The sequence below is a fragment of the Ammospiza nelsoni genome, chromosome 1 (genome assembly GCF_027579445.1).
Source record: "Ammospiza nelsoni isolate bAmmNel1 chromosome 1, bAmmNel1.pri, whole genome shotgun sequence".
Taxonomy (NCBI): Eukaryota; Metazoa; Chordata; class Aves; order Passeriformes; family Passerellidae; genus Ammospiza; species Ammospiza nelsoni.
This window is the reverse complement of record NC_080633.1, coordinates 60,286,258-60,300,845: the sequence shown is the minus strand read 5'-3', so window position 1 is coordinate 60,300,845 and position 14,588 is coordinate 60,286,258. Positions and strand designations below refer to the sequence as shown.

Genomic DNA, 14,588 nt, shown 5'->3' with positions numbered 1-14,588 from the left:
CACTAAGAAAGAAGCTTTAGGGGAGTATGACTTCTGCTTTGCTGTTTTCCTCAACAAAATTTGGACACAGTAAAGAGTCCATTTGGACTTGCATTTATACTTGCAGGCACACATTAGTGTTCTCTAAAATAGAACATCATAGCAGATAATTTTCCTTTTTCATGGAAAAAATAATGAAAAAATGAGCATCAGATTCTAGCAGAAGATTGAAACTTCAGTTGGATATTAGGAGATAGAGGATACTCCCATAGGAAAACTGCAGATGCCTGCTTAGATAAAGTCGGGAAAAAGATGTGGAAGGGAGGTGAATCCTATGGTATCTTATCTACTGGTCCAGTTAGGCTGGATAGAAACCTCCTCTTGGATGAGAATTTCTGAGTGTATAAATACCTGTCATTGTAGTAGGGAGATTTCATCTGGGCAGAGAGCATTGTTGAGGCTTTGTAATTGATAAAAATCAGGGATGTGCAGTTGGTATAAGTTACACTTTCTAATGGTTTCTCATGATAATAGCACTTTACAAATTTTTACTGGGGCCCAAAGTAGTTGAGTTTTTGAAATGTCAATTTGCAGTTGATAAAATTACCTAGAATCATGCAAAAAATCATGCGGGAAACTTGGAGGCTACTGTATTGTCACACATGCAGTATTTACTTACTCTGTGTAGTAGAATTAGTTACAGTGTTTTTATGTGGTGTGAAGTGTTGGTTTGAGAATCAATTGTGTGTTGATGCCTTCACTCTTGAAATGGAGAGGATCATGTTAGAAAACAATTTTTGTGTGTATTAGTGTATTCATGTTAAAGGAACAAATGAAACTTTTTTCTAGAAGACAAACAGGGTTCTTTTAAGTGTAATGTATGATTAAAGCAGTCTGAGACCTGTTTGGTTAAACAGAACATAAATTTTCACCCTATTTTTATGGAAATCAGTACTTCATACCTGCATCTGGGTGAGGGTGAAATCTCTGCTTCAACATCTAGAATTTCTTTTTGTGCTTTAAATGAAATTGTAAATTTTTCAAAGTTGTGTCAGAAAGATGAACACAATAAAAGACTAGGCATTATTCTGGAGCCAAGCTCAAGGGGCCCCTGATTTCTTTTGGATTCTCAGTGAGTCTTGTGTTTGTGTTCAAAATCACTTTACATGTTGCAAACAAACAAAAACCCCCATACTCAGTAGGGTTTTGGTCTGTCTTGCATTGTGAGGATTAATCTCATTTTTGTGAGAGGAAGTTTTCCATCTCTTACTTTGCAGCTTTAGAATTTTGTGTTCTATAGATTTTTGTTGCTATATCACAAACTGTTACTCTTTAGTCTAAAAAGTTCCACCTGCTTTGCAGAAGCAAGTATGGAAGGTTTGACAAAGTTCTGTGTACTTGAAAAAAGATTTCGTAAAAATTTTTTATACAGCTTTTAACTTCAGTTTAGACAATGGACTTGTTGATCAGATCTGAATGGTGTGAACTTTATTTACAAATCTTCAGCTCTTTAAAGAGTTTTTCCATTTGAAAGAAAAACATCATAATTAAATAAAATGTTGTCTTAGATTTTGAACAAACTGAAGAATTAATTCAACCAATATAACTTTTAACTTCAGAAACTGCTTATTTCTTGCTTTCATAGCACAGTTAAAAGAAAAACTTTGTGATATAGCAGCTGTTTTGTGGTTGTAATCATTTCCCCTTTAACTTACAAATTCTCTTCAAGCTTGTGAAATTATAATGCACATAGATCAATACTCTGGAGTTCTTTGGGCTGGATTGATTTCTTTCTCATGAGATTTACATTCCACTTGTTATCAAAAAACACTTTGTCCCTATGAAATGGTGCCATTGAATGGCATTTCCATATGAAGTGAAGGGGATATCAAATGCTCGGATTAATTTGGGCTCTAAGATGGCCTGTACGCTTTCAATTAATCTGCAACGCATTTGTTATGCAGAAGCATGGGAAAATGCTGATCTTTTGAGAATGACATGACCACTGTGTTGCTTTTGGCCTGATTACTGAAGCTACCTGTTGAGTACAATAATTACAGTATGTTTTCTTTGCAGAACTAGTTTCTGCTACTTAAAACCTAATAAGGAAAAGCTGACCCTTGCAGACAATATAGAGCTTTTATATTATCTTTCCATTCTGATGAAAATGCTGTTTTGTGAAAGATACTGGCAGTTAAGCTCGTAGGATAAAAGTAATGAAAAGAGAGAGAAAAAAAAAGCCTTTATTATTAGAGCTGCAGAGTCAGTTGAGACTTTTACTTTAGCTTTTGACTTGTAGAGATACGCTCTATTTATGAAAAAGTTAAGGGTTCTTATTTAACAATTACTTCAGGTTTTGGTTTGTTGGTAGTGAGTTTTTTTGGTTGGTGGGTTTTTGTTGCTATTTTTAGTTTTAATATGGTATTGGTTATTAATATGAAGACAGTGGTTATTGTTCCTCCACATTAAAATAATACATTAGAAAGCAGGCTAGTAAAATGCTATTTTGTAGATATGCCTTGAAGTTTTTATAAATTTGGTTATTTTTCATACATATAGTCTGTTATGTTGACACAGAGAACAAAGCTTGCAACTAGCTTGAGGAAAAGAATTTCTGTGCACGTGTTGAATTTTCTAGGCAAGGCCATTTGAAATACAGACTTAAATCTGTAAATAAAGATGCACCTCATATTTTTTTATTGCTGAATCCCTAGCATTACATGTGGTTTTACATAAGAGTTCAGAAAAATCTGAAGCGTGTGTCAGTCATGCTGCATGTTATGTTATGTTTCTAGGCTATTTGAAGCTCCAAGAATGCTACTCTCATTTATCATACAAATTTACTGGGTACAGAAAGCCTTTGAAAGGGTCTGTACCCTTGCTCAAAAAAATGTTCTGTATTGGAGAATGTTAGTTGAAGAACATATTAGAAATGTGTTGGATGGTGATAATCTGAGTTACAAAAATTTTGGGTAGACTTCATAGGTGTTAATTTTTTAAAATTAATATAAATTGATTAGGATTTTGGAGGCCAGCATGTCCACCTTGTATTCTTTCTGTGATAAAGCAGTAATTGCTGCTGAGACTGTAAATAGCAGAATCTAACTTATTTCTATGGTAGTAAAGCTCATCTGAACCATGACAATATTGATTTAGGCATAACCTGTAATATTTTCATCGTCTGTGACTTCTCACATCTGAAAACTTGACTGTTAGCTCTGTGTCAGTCAAACATTTTATCAAAGGTATTGCAGTTGTTTCCCGGTCAGACGTGACTCTTGTGTTTGTACTTTTTGGCATTTGCTAAACTGATGGTCATGATGGTGTCTGTTGGTCCGTAACAAAATAAGTAGTTTCAAGGAGGGGAGACTCTGTGGCAAGGAAGGCAGCGTAATTATGTTGTTTTAGGTGAATGTTTAATTTTAGCAGTAGAGAAGTCCTTAGTGTCTGAGGAAATGATTCTACAAAAGAGACTGTGCCTAATCAAATATTCCATCTGTTTGCAGTTCAAATTCAAAAACTGATTGAACAATGCTGGATTTCAAAGATTGTCAGGGAATTTCTGTCTACAGGACTGTAGGCAGATCTGTGATGCTAGCTCACTTTCTTCAGGAAAAAGTTGCTTTCCTTGAAACTTTTTTCCTATAGATCTGTCCTTACACTTCTCACTATATAACTAATCTGTGTCTTTTGTCTCCACATCCCTACCCTGGAAAATAACAAGTTTAAAGCTTTAATGCCATGAGCAGTTTTATCAAGTTGGCACTGAGTGAAATCATTCTGCCTTCTGGTACAAATATATCACCTGCATTGTTTCAACTATTTTTACAGTTTTTTAGATTTTTAAGGATTGGGGATGGATATAACTGAAAATAATCCTCTTTTATTCTGCATTAGTTTACAGCTGGATTGATTTGCAGGCCCAGATTTCCCATGCAGTTACATGAATATTTGTGCCAGCACAAGAGAAGGAGCGAGAATCCACACCTTTGTTTTGGGGGGGAGGGAGGTACTGGACATTTTGGCAGCAGCAGGGTCTGTTCACAGCCATTAAACTGATTGTGGAATCATGAAAAGGAAAGACTGCTATTTATTTTGCTTTAAGGACAAGTTTAAGTAATAATATTTCTCGTTTGTATGTTACTAAATAACAGGGCTAAATTTTGAAAGTTGAATTAACACTGTTACAATTTTTGTGATAGAATAATTCTTTGTCACTATTTTAAAGTGACTGGGAGAAGCTGATGAAAGGACATTTAATTTTTTTAGCAAAAATAAAATGCATGTTTACGTCTATCCCATAGGGGGAATTTTGGGGAGAAAATCTTAAGAATCCAGGAGAAAATCTTAAGAATCCAGCATTTAAAATTGAAGTATTTTAAAGGTCAGCTTGTGAGTATTGATGTAGTGGTATTTACATAACAAAGTTATTGTTGCTATGAATAACTTTGCTATTGGCATATCCTTTAATTTTCCTTAAAAAGAACCAAAAAACTTTGAATTGCATTCTTTGGCAAAATTAATTTGTAATAAGCATGGGGTTCTGTAGACTACACACAAGAACACTTCAATAGGCATTGTGGCAATGTAAGCTAACTATCAGCTGTCCTTCCCTGCAGTATTTGTGTGTTTCATGATTCTGTAATTGTGAATAAACAGACTAGGAAGGGACCTTAGGAGGTTTCCAGCTGATTCCTTGCCTGTACAGAATGAATTTTATCTACCACTGATGTTTGATCTAGCCACATCTTAGAGATCTGCAGAAATTCCATCCTCCTTAAGTGTCTCCTCCACCCCTCTCGTTAAAAGAGTTTACTCAATATCTGTCCATGTTGTGCCCACTCTGCTTATTGATTTGCTAACAGTTGAGGGTCTGTCATTAGTTAATGGTGGTGGACCTAGAGAATAATGGTCCCTTTCCTCTTTGCAGCAGGTTCTTACATACTTGAAACCGTATTAGGTCCACACTCAGCCTTCTGTGAACAGCTCTGTTTCTTTGGTGTATCTAATAGTCAGCTGTCCCTGCTTTCTAGACCTGTAATTGTTTTCTTGCTCTTGTGTGTGGTCTCTGTTTTCCCAGTAGGCCTGTTGAAATTTGGTATTCAGAATGGTCCTGTAAGCCAACTGAGATCATGCTAGCACAACTGAGAGAAAGGAATACATTCATGACTTGCTACAAGCATTCTTGTCCACACTGAACAGATTTGCACGTGTATAACATTCTCATGTAGTAACTGAGCTACCACCTGGTTCTGGAGCATTTCCTGGTTCTGTGTTTGTGTAGTTAGCTATTTCTCTGTAAATTGTGTTGCAGTTGTACCTGTTCAACTGCATTCTGTTCTTCCAGATAGTTTTTTAGTTTTTTTAATCTGTCAAGACAGCCTTGAACTCTGATCTGCTCTTTGCATCTACCCCTCTCTCTTCTAGTTTTTTTGTGGTCTGAGAAATGAAATATTCAACAGTCAATTACCCACTGAGTTCTAAATAAAGCTTTAGAGATCTTCACTGAAATTACTTTGGTTTTATGTAAGCTACTCTGCAATTATGATTTTTCCAACTGCATCAGTTCCAAGAATATGTTGCTTTACTTTTCTTATGCTAAATCTCTTGAGAGTTAAATTTTATTAGAGACAGAATCATAGAATGATATCAGTTGAAAGGAACCTTTAAAGATCATCTATTCCAGTCTCCCTGGCATGGGCATGGGCATCTCCCACTGGATGAGGGTGCTCAAAGCCCCAGGAGTCCATGGAAGACATGCACTCAAGCAGTAGTGCAATTGCTTCTTAGAGTGAAATTAGTTCAATTTTAGAGATTGTTCTTGACATGTCATTGTTGGTTGTGACTTCTGTTTTCTTACAGGTGTGTACAAATACAAATGAGTAGGTTGACTATAAGAATGAATCCAGTAAACAGTGCTGAGGTGATTGGATTTTAAATTTCTCTTTTGTTCTCAGCCAAATTCTTCCTGTTGGTGTGAATAAAATTTGTAAGAATTTCCTAACATTTGTTTTCTTTTTGCTGCATCAAAAATATTGCCAGTATATTCAAAAACCTCACTAGAAATTGTTTCTCATGTCAACATCACTAGCTGATGTAGCTGAAATCTGCTGTTATCAGCTCAGTCAACTGCAGTAGGTGAAGAGCACAGAAGGCCTGTCTGCTCGGTATTCCTGATTCACTTGCCTAAAACAGACTCTCAACATGACTGAGGCACCTCCTCACTGTATTAACAAGTAAATACAGATAAATTCTCCTTTAATGTATGAGATTGTAAATCAAGAATATGCGATGTACAGCAAACCCGCTTTTCTTTGCAAATGGTCTCTGGATAGTCTTTCTGCCTCTGTAGATAGTACTAGCAAGTACTTAAGCTTATTGCGTTATGTGAGTTGAGTCACTTCCATGTTTGTTCCTTGTTTTATGACTGTTAGTAAATATTCTGTTGAGCCTCAGAGGCATCATTCCATTTGCCAGCTTCTGTTCCTCCTTGTGACCCCTTCCCACCATTCCTGTATCCTTGTCCAAAATGCAATTGTTCAAATGTCGCTGTGAGCTCTTCTCTATCTCACTGCTCATGGTTTAAAATTCTTCAGTCAATTTGTAAACTGCTTAGGCAAGGGTGCTGTTCCTTTCTTCTGTGAATTGAAGTTCCTTCATTGCAGATCATTGTGCAATCTGCATTTATGTAGTGGGCTTGTTTTGAATGGTTTTCTTGTTTTGTTTGTTAGGTTTGGTTAGGATTTTTTTTGTTTGTTTTTTTTTTTAATATTTGATACTATGGCATTAGAAGTGGTATGGAGGAAACTGAAGATTTGCAAATTATGTGGTAATTGTATCCAAAGCTGCTGAAATCTTTTGAATTGTATGAAACAGAAGCCTTATTTCCTGTTGAATCATTAGCATAATCTGAATGTTGGTAATCCAAGACAGAGAGTTTAGCAAAAGGACTAAAAGGCATGATGCAGAATCTTATTAACTAGAATTTTTTGGACCTGTATCAGGGTATTGTGTAGTGAAACTTCTCATTAGTGTATTGGGATTTTCTGCAAAGAATGTGTAAGTGTTTATATATGTGTATGTCTGGGTGAGTTCAGTACTCTGAAATGCCCTAAATATTAGAAGCTGACATCATGCTTGCTTATATAGAGATGGCAAACATTTTTTTAACCTGTTTTTCTTAGATATTTGCCTTCAGCAGCTCCAGGTTTGGAAATTGTGATCTTGTATAGTACATTTTTAGTTTTAAAATAAACAATTGTCTCTCTTTTCAGTTGTTCTGATTGGCTCATAAACATTTGTCGAAGAAAGAAAGACCTGAAGGCTCGCACAGTGTGGCTTGGGTGTCCTGAAAAGTGTGAAGAAAAATACCCCAAAAATGCTATAAAAAATCAAAAGTACAACATCTTTACCTTTATACCTGGGGTAAGGCCACTAAGCATTTTCTGATGGTGTACTGACTCTATGTTCTGTAGTGTTTTTTGACTATTCCACAAAAAGATAATTTTATTTGCCCAAGTTCTTCTTTTTCTTTCTGTATTTGTCTCAATGATTTCAATGAAAGTTAACATTTGAGAGCAAGGTTGCATTTTTGTTAAATTGTTTGGTTTTTGAAGGGATATGTACTTAATTACAGTTTCAGTGGTTGGAATTCAGTGAAGCTTTTGAAATTTGAGATGAGTTTCTTTGCACTTCTATTCAGCATTAGAAATTTGTAATCCTTTTTAAAAAAGAAACAGTTCTGCATGCAAAGGATTGACTTCAATTGAGAAGTAAATAGCTGAAAATTTCAATTTATTCCCATGGATCTTTTCTCATACTCCTTGCCATTGAAAGTATAATAAATAATGAATTCCAAAATGGACAGCTCTTAAAGGACAAAAACAACTAACATCTTCAATTTGTATTGCAAGTAGGGCTAATTTAATACTTTTCAGAGTTGCATGTGTTATTGCCGTCTTTTTGCAGGTATTTTTGACTTTGAGTGCAGTTCTTCAGCAAATACTTTTGTTGTGGAATGAAAATTTGTTTTGTCACTTTTTTCCTACAAAGCCATATTGTGCTTTAATATCAATTTTTGGCTTGTACTATATACTGTGTTTATGAAGATAAAAGAGACATTACAGTTTTGTCTAGTTCATAGTTTTTTAAAAAGTGTTGTTATAATGGAATTTAGCAACAGAGAAGCAATTTTTGAAACTTAAGCAGTTGCATCTAAAAATGTATCCTAGTGTGATATGATAAATTTTAGTATTACACTTTTAGTCATATTTTTAAAAATACCATCCAAGAGTCCTGTGTCCCATAGCAAAAATTGATGCGTCCCATAGCAAAAATTGTGTTTGAATACATTGAACGCTTTGTGTTAAGTTTTTTATTTAAGTGATCATGCTGATTTATAAGAGTATTGATTCTATTCTTCTGGCCTCTTTAGTCCAAAGACTGGCAGGTGTTTGGTAATGCATTTCCTTATTAAAAGAACAACAAAAAATTAATGGCCTTGTAATTAAGACTGATCTCCTGTCAGGAAAATAAAATGTCACTTATCACATGTGGATAAAATATTCTCATCATTATTGGACAAAGTAAATGTTTTCTTCCATAGTTTAAATTATTAAATACACTGAAATTGGTTAAGCCACATATGCTTTCCTAAAGGTCACAAAATTCATTAAACATATAGCGAGCCATTGATTATTGCAACTCGAAATCTGCAGTGTGGATTACAAGTTGTGAACCAGATTCACATTCCTTATAGGGATCAGACGTAGTTTGCAATTCCTTATTATGAGAGAGAATGTTTCTTCTTTTCTTTTAAAAATCTTGGTTTTATCCAATAGGTCAAGTCAGATTTTTAATTTGGTGCTAGTATTTGAAAACAATAGTTACTTCAAAATGAAGTGAGATCCTAAATGTAAGACCCAATAGTTGGTGAAAATGAAATGTTTTCAAATTTTAATTTTAGATATAAAGTAAGATTTTTATTAAAATATTTTATTAAATATTATATTTTATTAAAATATTAATATTTATTAAAATATTGTGTAGCTGTCTTTTTTTATGCTGGTTTACTGGAAGTTATTTGTAGGGAACATCACTGTATTGGTTCCAAACCCAAAAATATTGATAAATATAAATAAACAGTAAATATTGACTCCAGTGGTTGTCTCTGGTTGAAATTTTCATCATGTGAAATTTTGTATTCTCTTCTATGGTTTTTTAAACATTGAGGCTGGCAATGAGTGATATTCAATGATTTCATACCTAAATACAAACTTAAAATAATGCTTAGATTAACAGAATTTTACTTGCTGGCTAAAAGAGCTGTGACATTTCCAAAATATCACCTGATTTCTGAACATTACATAAAATACTTGCTTCTTCTCCCTTTATACCAGTCTGTTCAATTTCTGTTTACAGTTTCATATACATCGTGATACAGCTGCTTAGGAATTTTGCATGTGTTTCTATAAAACATATCTTCTGTGATGGGTGGGTTTTGAAGATACCTCTCCTGAACTTCAAGGCATTAGTTTCATTAGTTTTATGTCGTTGGAGACTTTTCAATTTGCTTAACTGGACTGAAGTGCTTAGCTTTGTATTGAATGAACTGTCAGTGGTCTGCCAAGATTCAAAAGATTTGTAGGAAGGTGTTTTTTAACTTCCACCTTCTCCTACAAGATTTGCGCCTCCTGAAGTACTGTCAGGACTTTTCTTTGAGTGTCTCAAGTTTTTGTAAATAGTTAAACACACTAGCAGAAATGAGTATATGAACTTCATCAGGATCAATATAAGGCACAGGTTCAGCCTGAAATACTTTCGTTTTGGAAGAAGGCTCTGACCTTTCTGACAACTTTAGATGTCAATTTTTTATCTTTACAGTTTTATTGGTAAGTCATGAAATAGCATTCCGTGCTCTGAAAAAAATTCTTATGTTTGGAGGCTGTTAAGGTAGTCTCTAGCTGAACTGGCAGCTTTGAGGTACCAGTACTGCATCGTCCCTGCCAGAATGAGACTTTGAACTTTCCTGAATATTTTTTCCTAGCATCTAGGTTTTTACATAATTAAGTACTAATGTTGGACTGGTAAGAGGAATAAATATGAGTCAAATAACTTTAATTTTTATGCAAAAGTCATTGTAATATTAACTGAATTTTAAGATTAGAAGATGGAGACAATCTCTGAATGTGGCTTTTTGATCTGTTTTGAAAGTTCTGTCTTTTAGATAATTGGTTGTTTGTTTTCTTAAGTGTTCCAAGCTCAGTAGCTGCTTCTCTTAATGCTGCTGGAGGTGCCATATTACCCTGGCTTACTGAGGAAATATGTGAAGACTTTGAAGGTTCAAAATTCTATAAAATGAATTATGTTCTTAGCATTGTAATTACAACCAAAACAATCTTGAGAATGTGTGCTTGCTGAAGTGGTGCTTTTAATTACCAAAGGAATCTCTGCATCTGACATTGCTTTGGAGTATGAGAACAATGTATTCTGTGATAAGTCTACTGTGGCTTCACTTAAAAGTTGGATAATTAGCTCTGAGTTTACACCAAATCTTTGATTTAGTAGTAAGTATATCTTAATACCTATATTTAAATCTTTCCACAGTGATCTTGATACATAGTCCGGTTTTCAAAATACCCCAAATTTAGTAAATTGCTTTTTTAGAGTGAAAAGAGGCAATACTATCAATGGATTTTTCTCAACAAAAATAGCAGTATAAAAATAGCAGTGTAATATTAAATTAATGTAGTAGTGTGTGATGATATATAATATATTGTGCTATATAAGTATGGTAATAATGCTGTCTATAACAGTATGACATTTAATGCTTTTATATTTCCTATAATGAAAAAGTATACTTTATGTTTATTATGAATGGAAATTTTAAGACATTTATCTACTTTCTTTTTCATTTTAGGTTTTATATGAACAGTTCAAGTTTTTCTTGAATCTCTATTTTCTCATCGTGTCCTGCTCACAGTTTGTACCAGCACTGAAAATAGGCTACCTGTACACGTACTGGGCTCCTCTGGTAAACAGAAAAATATTATTAACTAGAAATTTGGGGGTTTTAATGTCAATGAAAGGTTCATGTCTATGTACATTGCATAAACCTACAGCTGGTAAACTACAGTGGTCAAAGAACATAACAGAAGTAAAATGCTTATTTGAAAGCTGTTGTTTGACAGCCTTCCCTTCCATTTGCCTGCTATGCCTCTGCTCCACAGGCAAGGTCATTTTTGTTAACCGGCTAGTGTCAGTGTGTAATGCTCCATTCTGCCTGCTGACTTGAGAGTTTAACAAAACCAGCCAGCAAAAAAATCTCCAGCTACTAAAGAAACTTACAGGGTAACATAGGTAATTTGTGTGTTAAATATCTTTCCATTGATTGTAATTTGGTGACTATTCTGTGTTTTCAGACAAGGTCAGAATTGTTAGCATAATTTTTTTGCATTCCTTCTGTATCAGTTTTGATCACAACCTTTTCTCACAAAAATTGAGATCAAATATTTTAAGCCGTGGATAAATCAGGAGGAAATTGTGCCTTGAAAATAAGTTATTAATTAAACATACTTCTCCTAATTGATCATCCTGCCAGTTGCACTGGCTTTCTTTTGATATATCTTTTATTATTGAGGTCTCTGCAGTATTTTCTTGGGAAACTTTTCAAACCACTTGCTTCTGACTCAGATTTCCTATGGTTTGCAAACTGAATTCTCTTCAGAGGAGGCCCTTTTGGTAGTCTGCCAGTTGTATTGACATGATTTGGAATTATTTTCTTATTTGTAATCAGATCATTACCTTTTCTTTCATCTTCTTCCCAGTCCCTTCACACTAGATTTAAAGGCAGGAAGTGCTAATGCCTAACGTTTTAAACTTTTTTTTTTAATTGGTATTTTTTAGTAGCATTTATTCTCAGTAGTATTCAAGAGGAACTGTGACATGCTGACTGCTTGAGTAAAGGTCGTTCTTAACGAGTCAATAGAGTAAATATTCTGGATTGATTTCATTGTTTTAATTGTTGTAACATGTGTCCTACTAACTATGGATAAATGGAGAGACCATCCTGGATGTTCTTCCCACCTCTCTTCCCAGAATTTTGCTTCTTCTGCAACAAAAAAACACTTTTAAGACAGAAAGCTTGTTCAAAAGTGGGATTTTAAATGGATATTTACAAGTCTTTGTCACTGACACAGTAAGAAAAGACAGAAGTCAGCCTTGTCTGGAAGTTGCTCTGTTCACCATGCTGTGCTGTCTGCAGCACTATACATGAGTGGGATAGTAAGGAAAAAACCCCTGTAAACCCTTAGCGTCTCAGCTCATTTCTATCCTGCTCAAAGAAGGGAGAAAATACTGTGTTTTGTGAACACCAGTGACCTGTTCTGTATAAATGTTTGTCTTATTCAAAGGTATTTTGAATTATGCATCCCAGTTTTCACATATAGCTTAAAAATACTAGTACCTAGTATGGTTTTTTTTGCTAAACTCACTTGTTTCTACTTTAATAACTTTTCTGCTAATAATCAACCTCCAGGTAAAAGGCAACAATTGAATGTTGAACAAAGCTAAGCATCTATGAGGAAAATAGAAAACATTTAATTCTGATCCACTGGTCTGCTTTTGCTGCTTAACAGATAAGTTTAGGTTTTTTTGAAGGGCGGGTAACTACTGATAAATCTTCAGTAATTATCACAGAAATAGCTATGACTTGTATTTTCTCTTAAAATTTTAAAGGAAATTGTTTGCCCTGATACATAAATCCAAATGACTAGAAGCTGACTATTCTAGAACTGTTTTGGGGGTTTTTGATGGTGTATGTGGATTTTGTGGGTTGTTTTGTTTAGGATTTTTTTTGCCTTTGGTTTACTTCAACAGATTTTTACAACACAGATACAGTTATATCAAGCCTCAAAGTTCTTAAAACAAGACTATTTTGGTAATTTGTTTTCAACTGCTTTAGGGAATGGACTTCTCATTTCCACTCCAGCATACAAAAGGTTTTAAAGCATACAGGTTTGATTGTAGGCAGTACATGAAAGATACTTACCTGCTTATAGTTAAAGAAAGATGACAGGTTCCCTTGTTAAACTGGCTTCACAATTTCAGCTCTCCTTTGAAGGAATATTGGCTCCCTTTGAGCAAATGAGTAGAAAGACAAGTGTCTTTCTTAAATTGTTCCTCATAGACATAGTCGGCTGTACTCAGCTGCTGAGCAAGAGGCTGCTAAAAGAAATTCTTGCAAGTAGCACCTTGCATTCTGTGTCTTGATTACTGTCTAGTAGCAATGTGTGTGCAAATGAAAAATACGTTTTAAAGTGCTTCAGGAGTGCCCTTTTTATGCAGCTGAAATATCTATATTGCCAAAATATATGAAAATACTGCTGTCAGAAAAGGAGAAAATCTGATTTTTTTTCATTTATTATGCCCTGGGGAGTAAAAAGAGGATGCTTTTTGCATGGGCCATTTTTTGTTCTATGTAGTTCCACTATAATTGTAGCCAATGTAAACTTGAACAAATAAGTAGTGTTTAACTATAAGGTCACAGCTGGATAGGTCTTGGCACTTTGGTTTGGAATTGCAAAACATTGATAAAGTCTGTAGTCAACCCTTTTTTAATCAACACTTTTAGGAAAACTCTACACCTTCACTCCTTTCATGTTTCTGGGACATTAGGGGAAGTTTGGCAAACTGTGGACTTCTGCAAGAGAAGTCTAATGGCATAAATTTTCTTCTATAAAGTAGTGGTGGCTGTCTGAAGCTAGATAGATAATGTAGAATCTTATTTGTTGCTGGATTTGAATTTTGTGTCCACCTTATTCATAATAATGAAAGGTCCTTTTACTGGTAAAAATTTTCTTTCTCTTTCATTGATGGTGAAAACCTCAAGTGCTGGGTCTAAGCCAGAAGATCTGATATGAGGAGGTTTAGAGAGGTAGAGAGAAAATGTATGTGCTTATCCCTGAATTGTTGTGTTTTTTAGCTTACCACCCTTTCTAGCCAGAGATTTTCACAGTTGAGTGAAGCACCTCTGTGCACTTCCAGTAGAAGCTGCAGCAGCATTGTCTGTGAAAGGAGCAGCCAAAGCATTTAGACACTTAGTTTTTCGGAACAAATCCCCTTTTCCTTTGTCCATATTTGTGATGTGTTGCTAAATAGCTACATTTAAATGTAAAATTATAGAACTAGCCATCTATTTATCTTTTTCTATGTATTAGGAAAAAGGCAATTTTTCAGCATTAGAATTGGAGGCTTTTTAAATGTTTTTGGTAAAGCCTCAAAGTTTGTGGATGATAAGGAAATAAACTTATTGAAACTATAAAGGCTATCTTTAAGTAATCCAAAGCATCTTCCTTTTTTGTATTTCAAAATGCTGTCTAAATTGTGTGTATTTGGACAGATAGTTACTCTAATTATATTTGTACAATGTGCAAGTATGATTTTGTTTTTCCTGGACTAAACCAAGATACTATTTTAACTTATTGAATAAATGACTCAAGTCCAAATTTAAAAAAAAAAGTAAATGTTCTAAACACATGTTCTTACTCTGTGTAGTGTTGCTACATGTCTATTTCCATTCTTGCACTGAGAATTCTGAGCTGCATAATTGT

General features: G+C 34.5%; 1 protein-coding gene across 4 annotated transcripts in view; it reads left to right on the top strand.

Annotated features, from left to right (window-relative positions):
- The window catches only part of ATP9B (ATPase phospholipid transporting 9B (putative)), a 155,854-nt gene that overhangs the window by 17,889 nt on the left and 123,377 nt on the right, over positions 1-14,588 (top strand). For all 4 annotated transcript variants that reach the window (XR_009418459.1, XR_009418458.1, XM_059471682.1 and 1 more), the window contains exons 3-4: positions 7,254-7,404; positions 10,898-11,011. Coding sequence is in view for 2 of the 4 variants with exons in the window: in XM_059471682.1 (XP_059327665.1) it covers positions 7,254-7,404; positions 10,898-11,011 (265 nt within the window). In the remaining 2 variants the exon portion in view is untranslated. The remainder of the gene's footprint in view (positions 1-7,253; positions 7,405-10,897; positions 11,012-14,588) is intronic.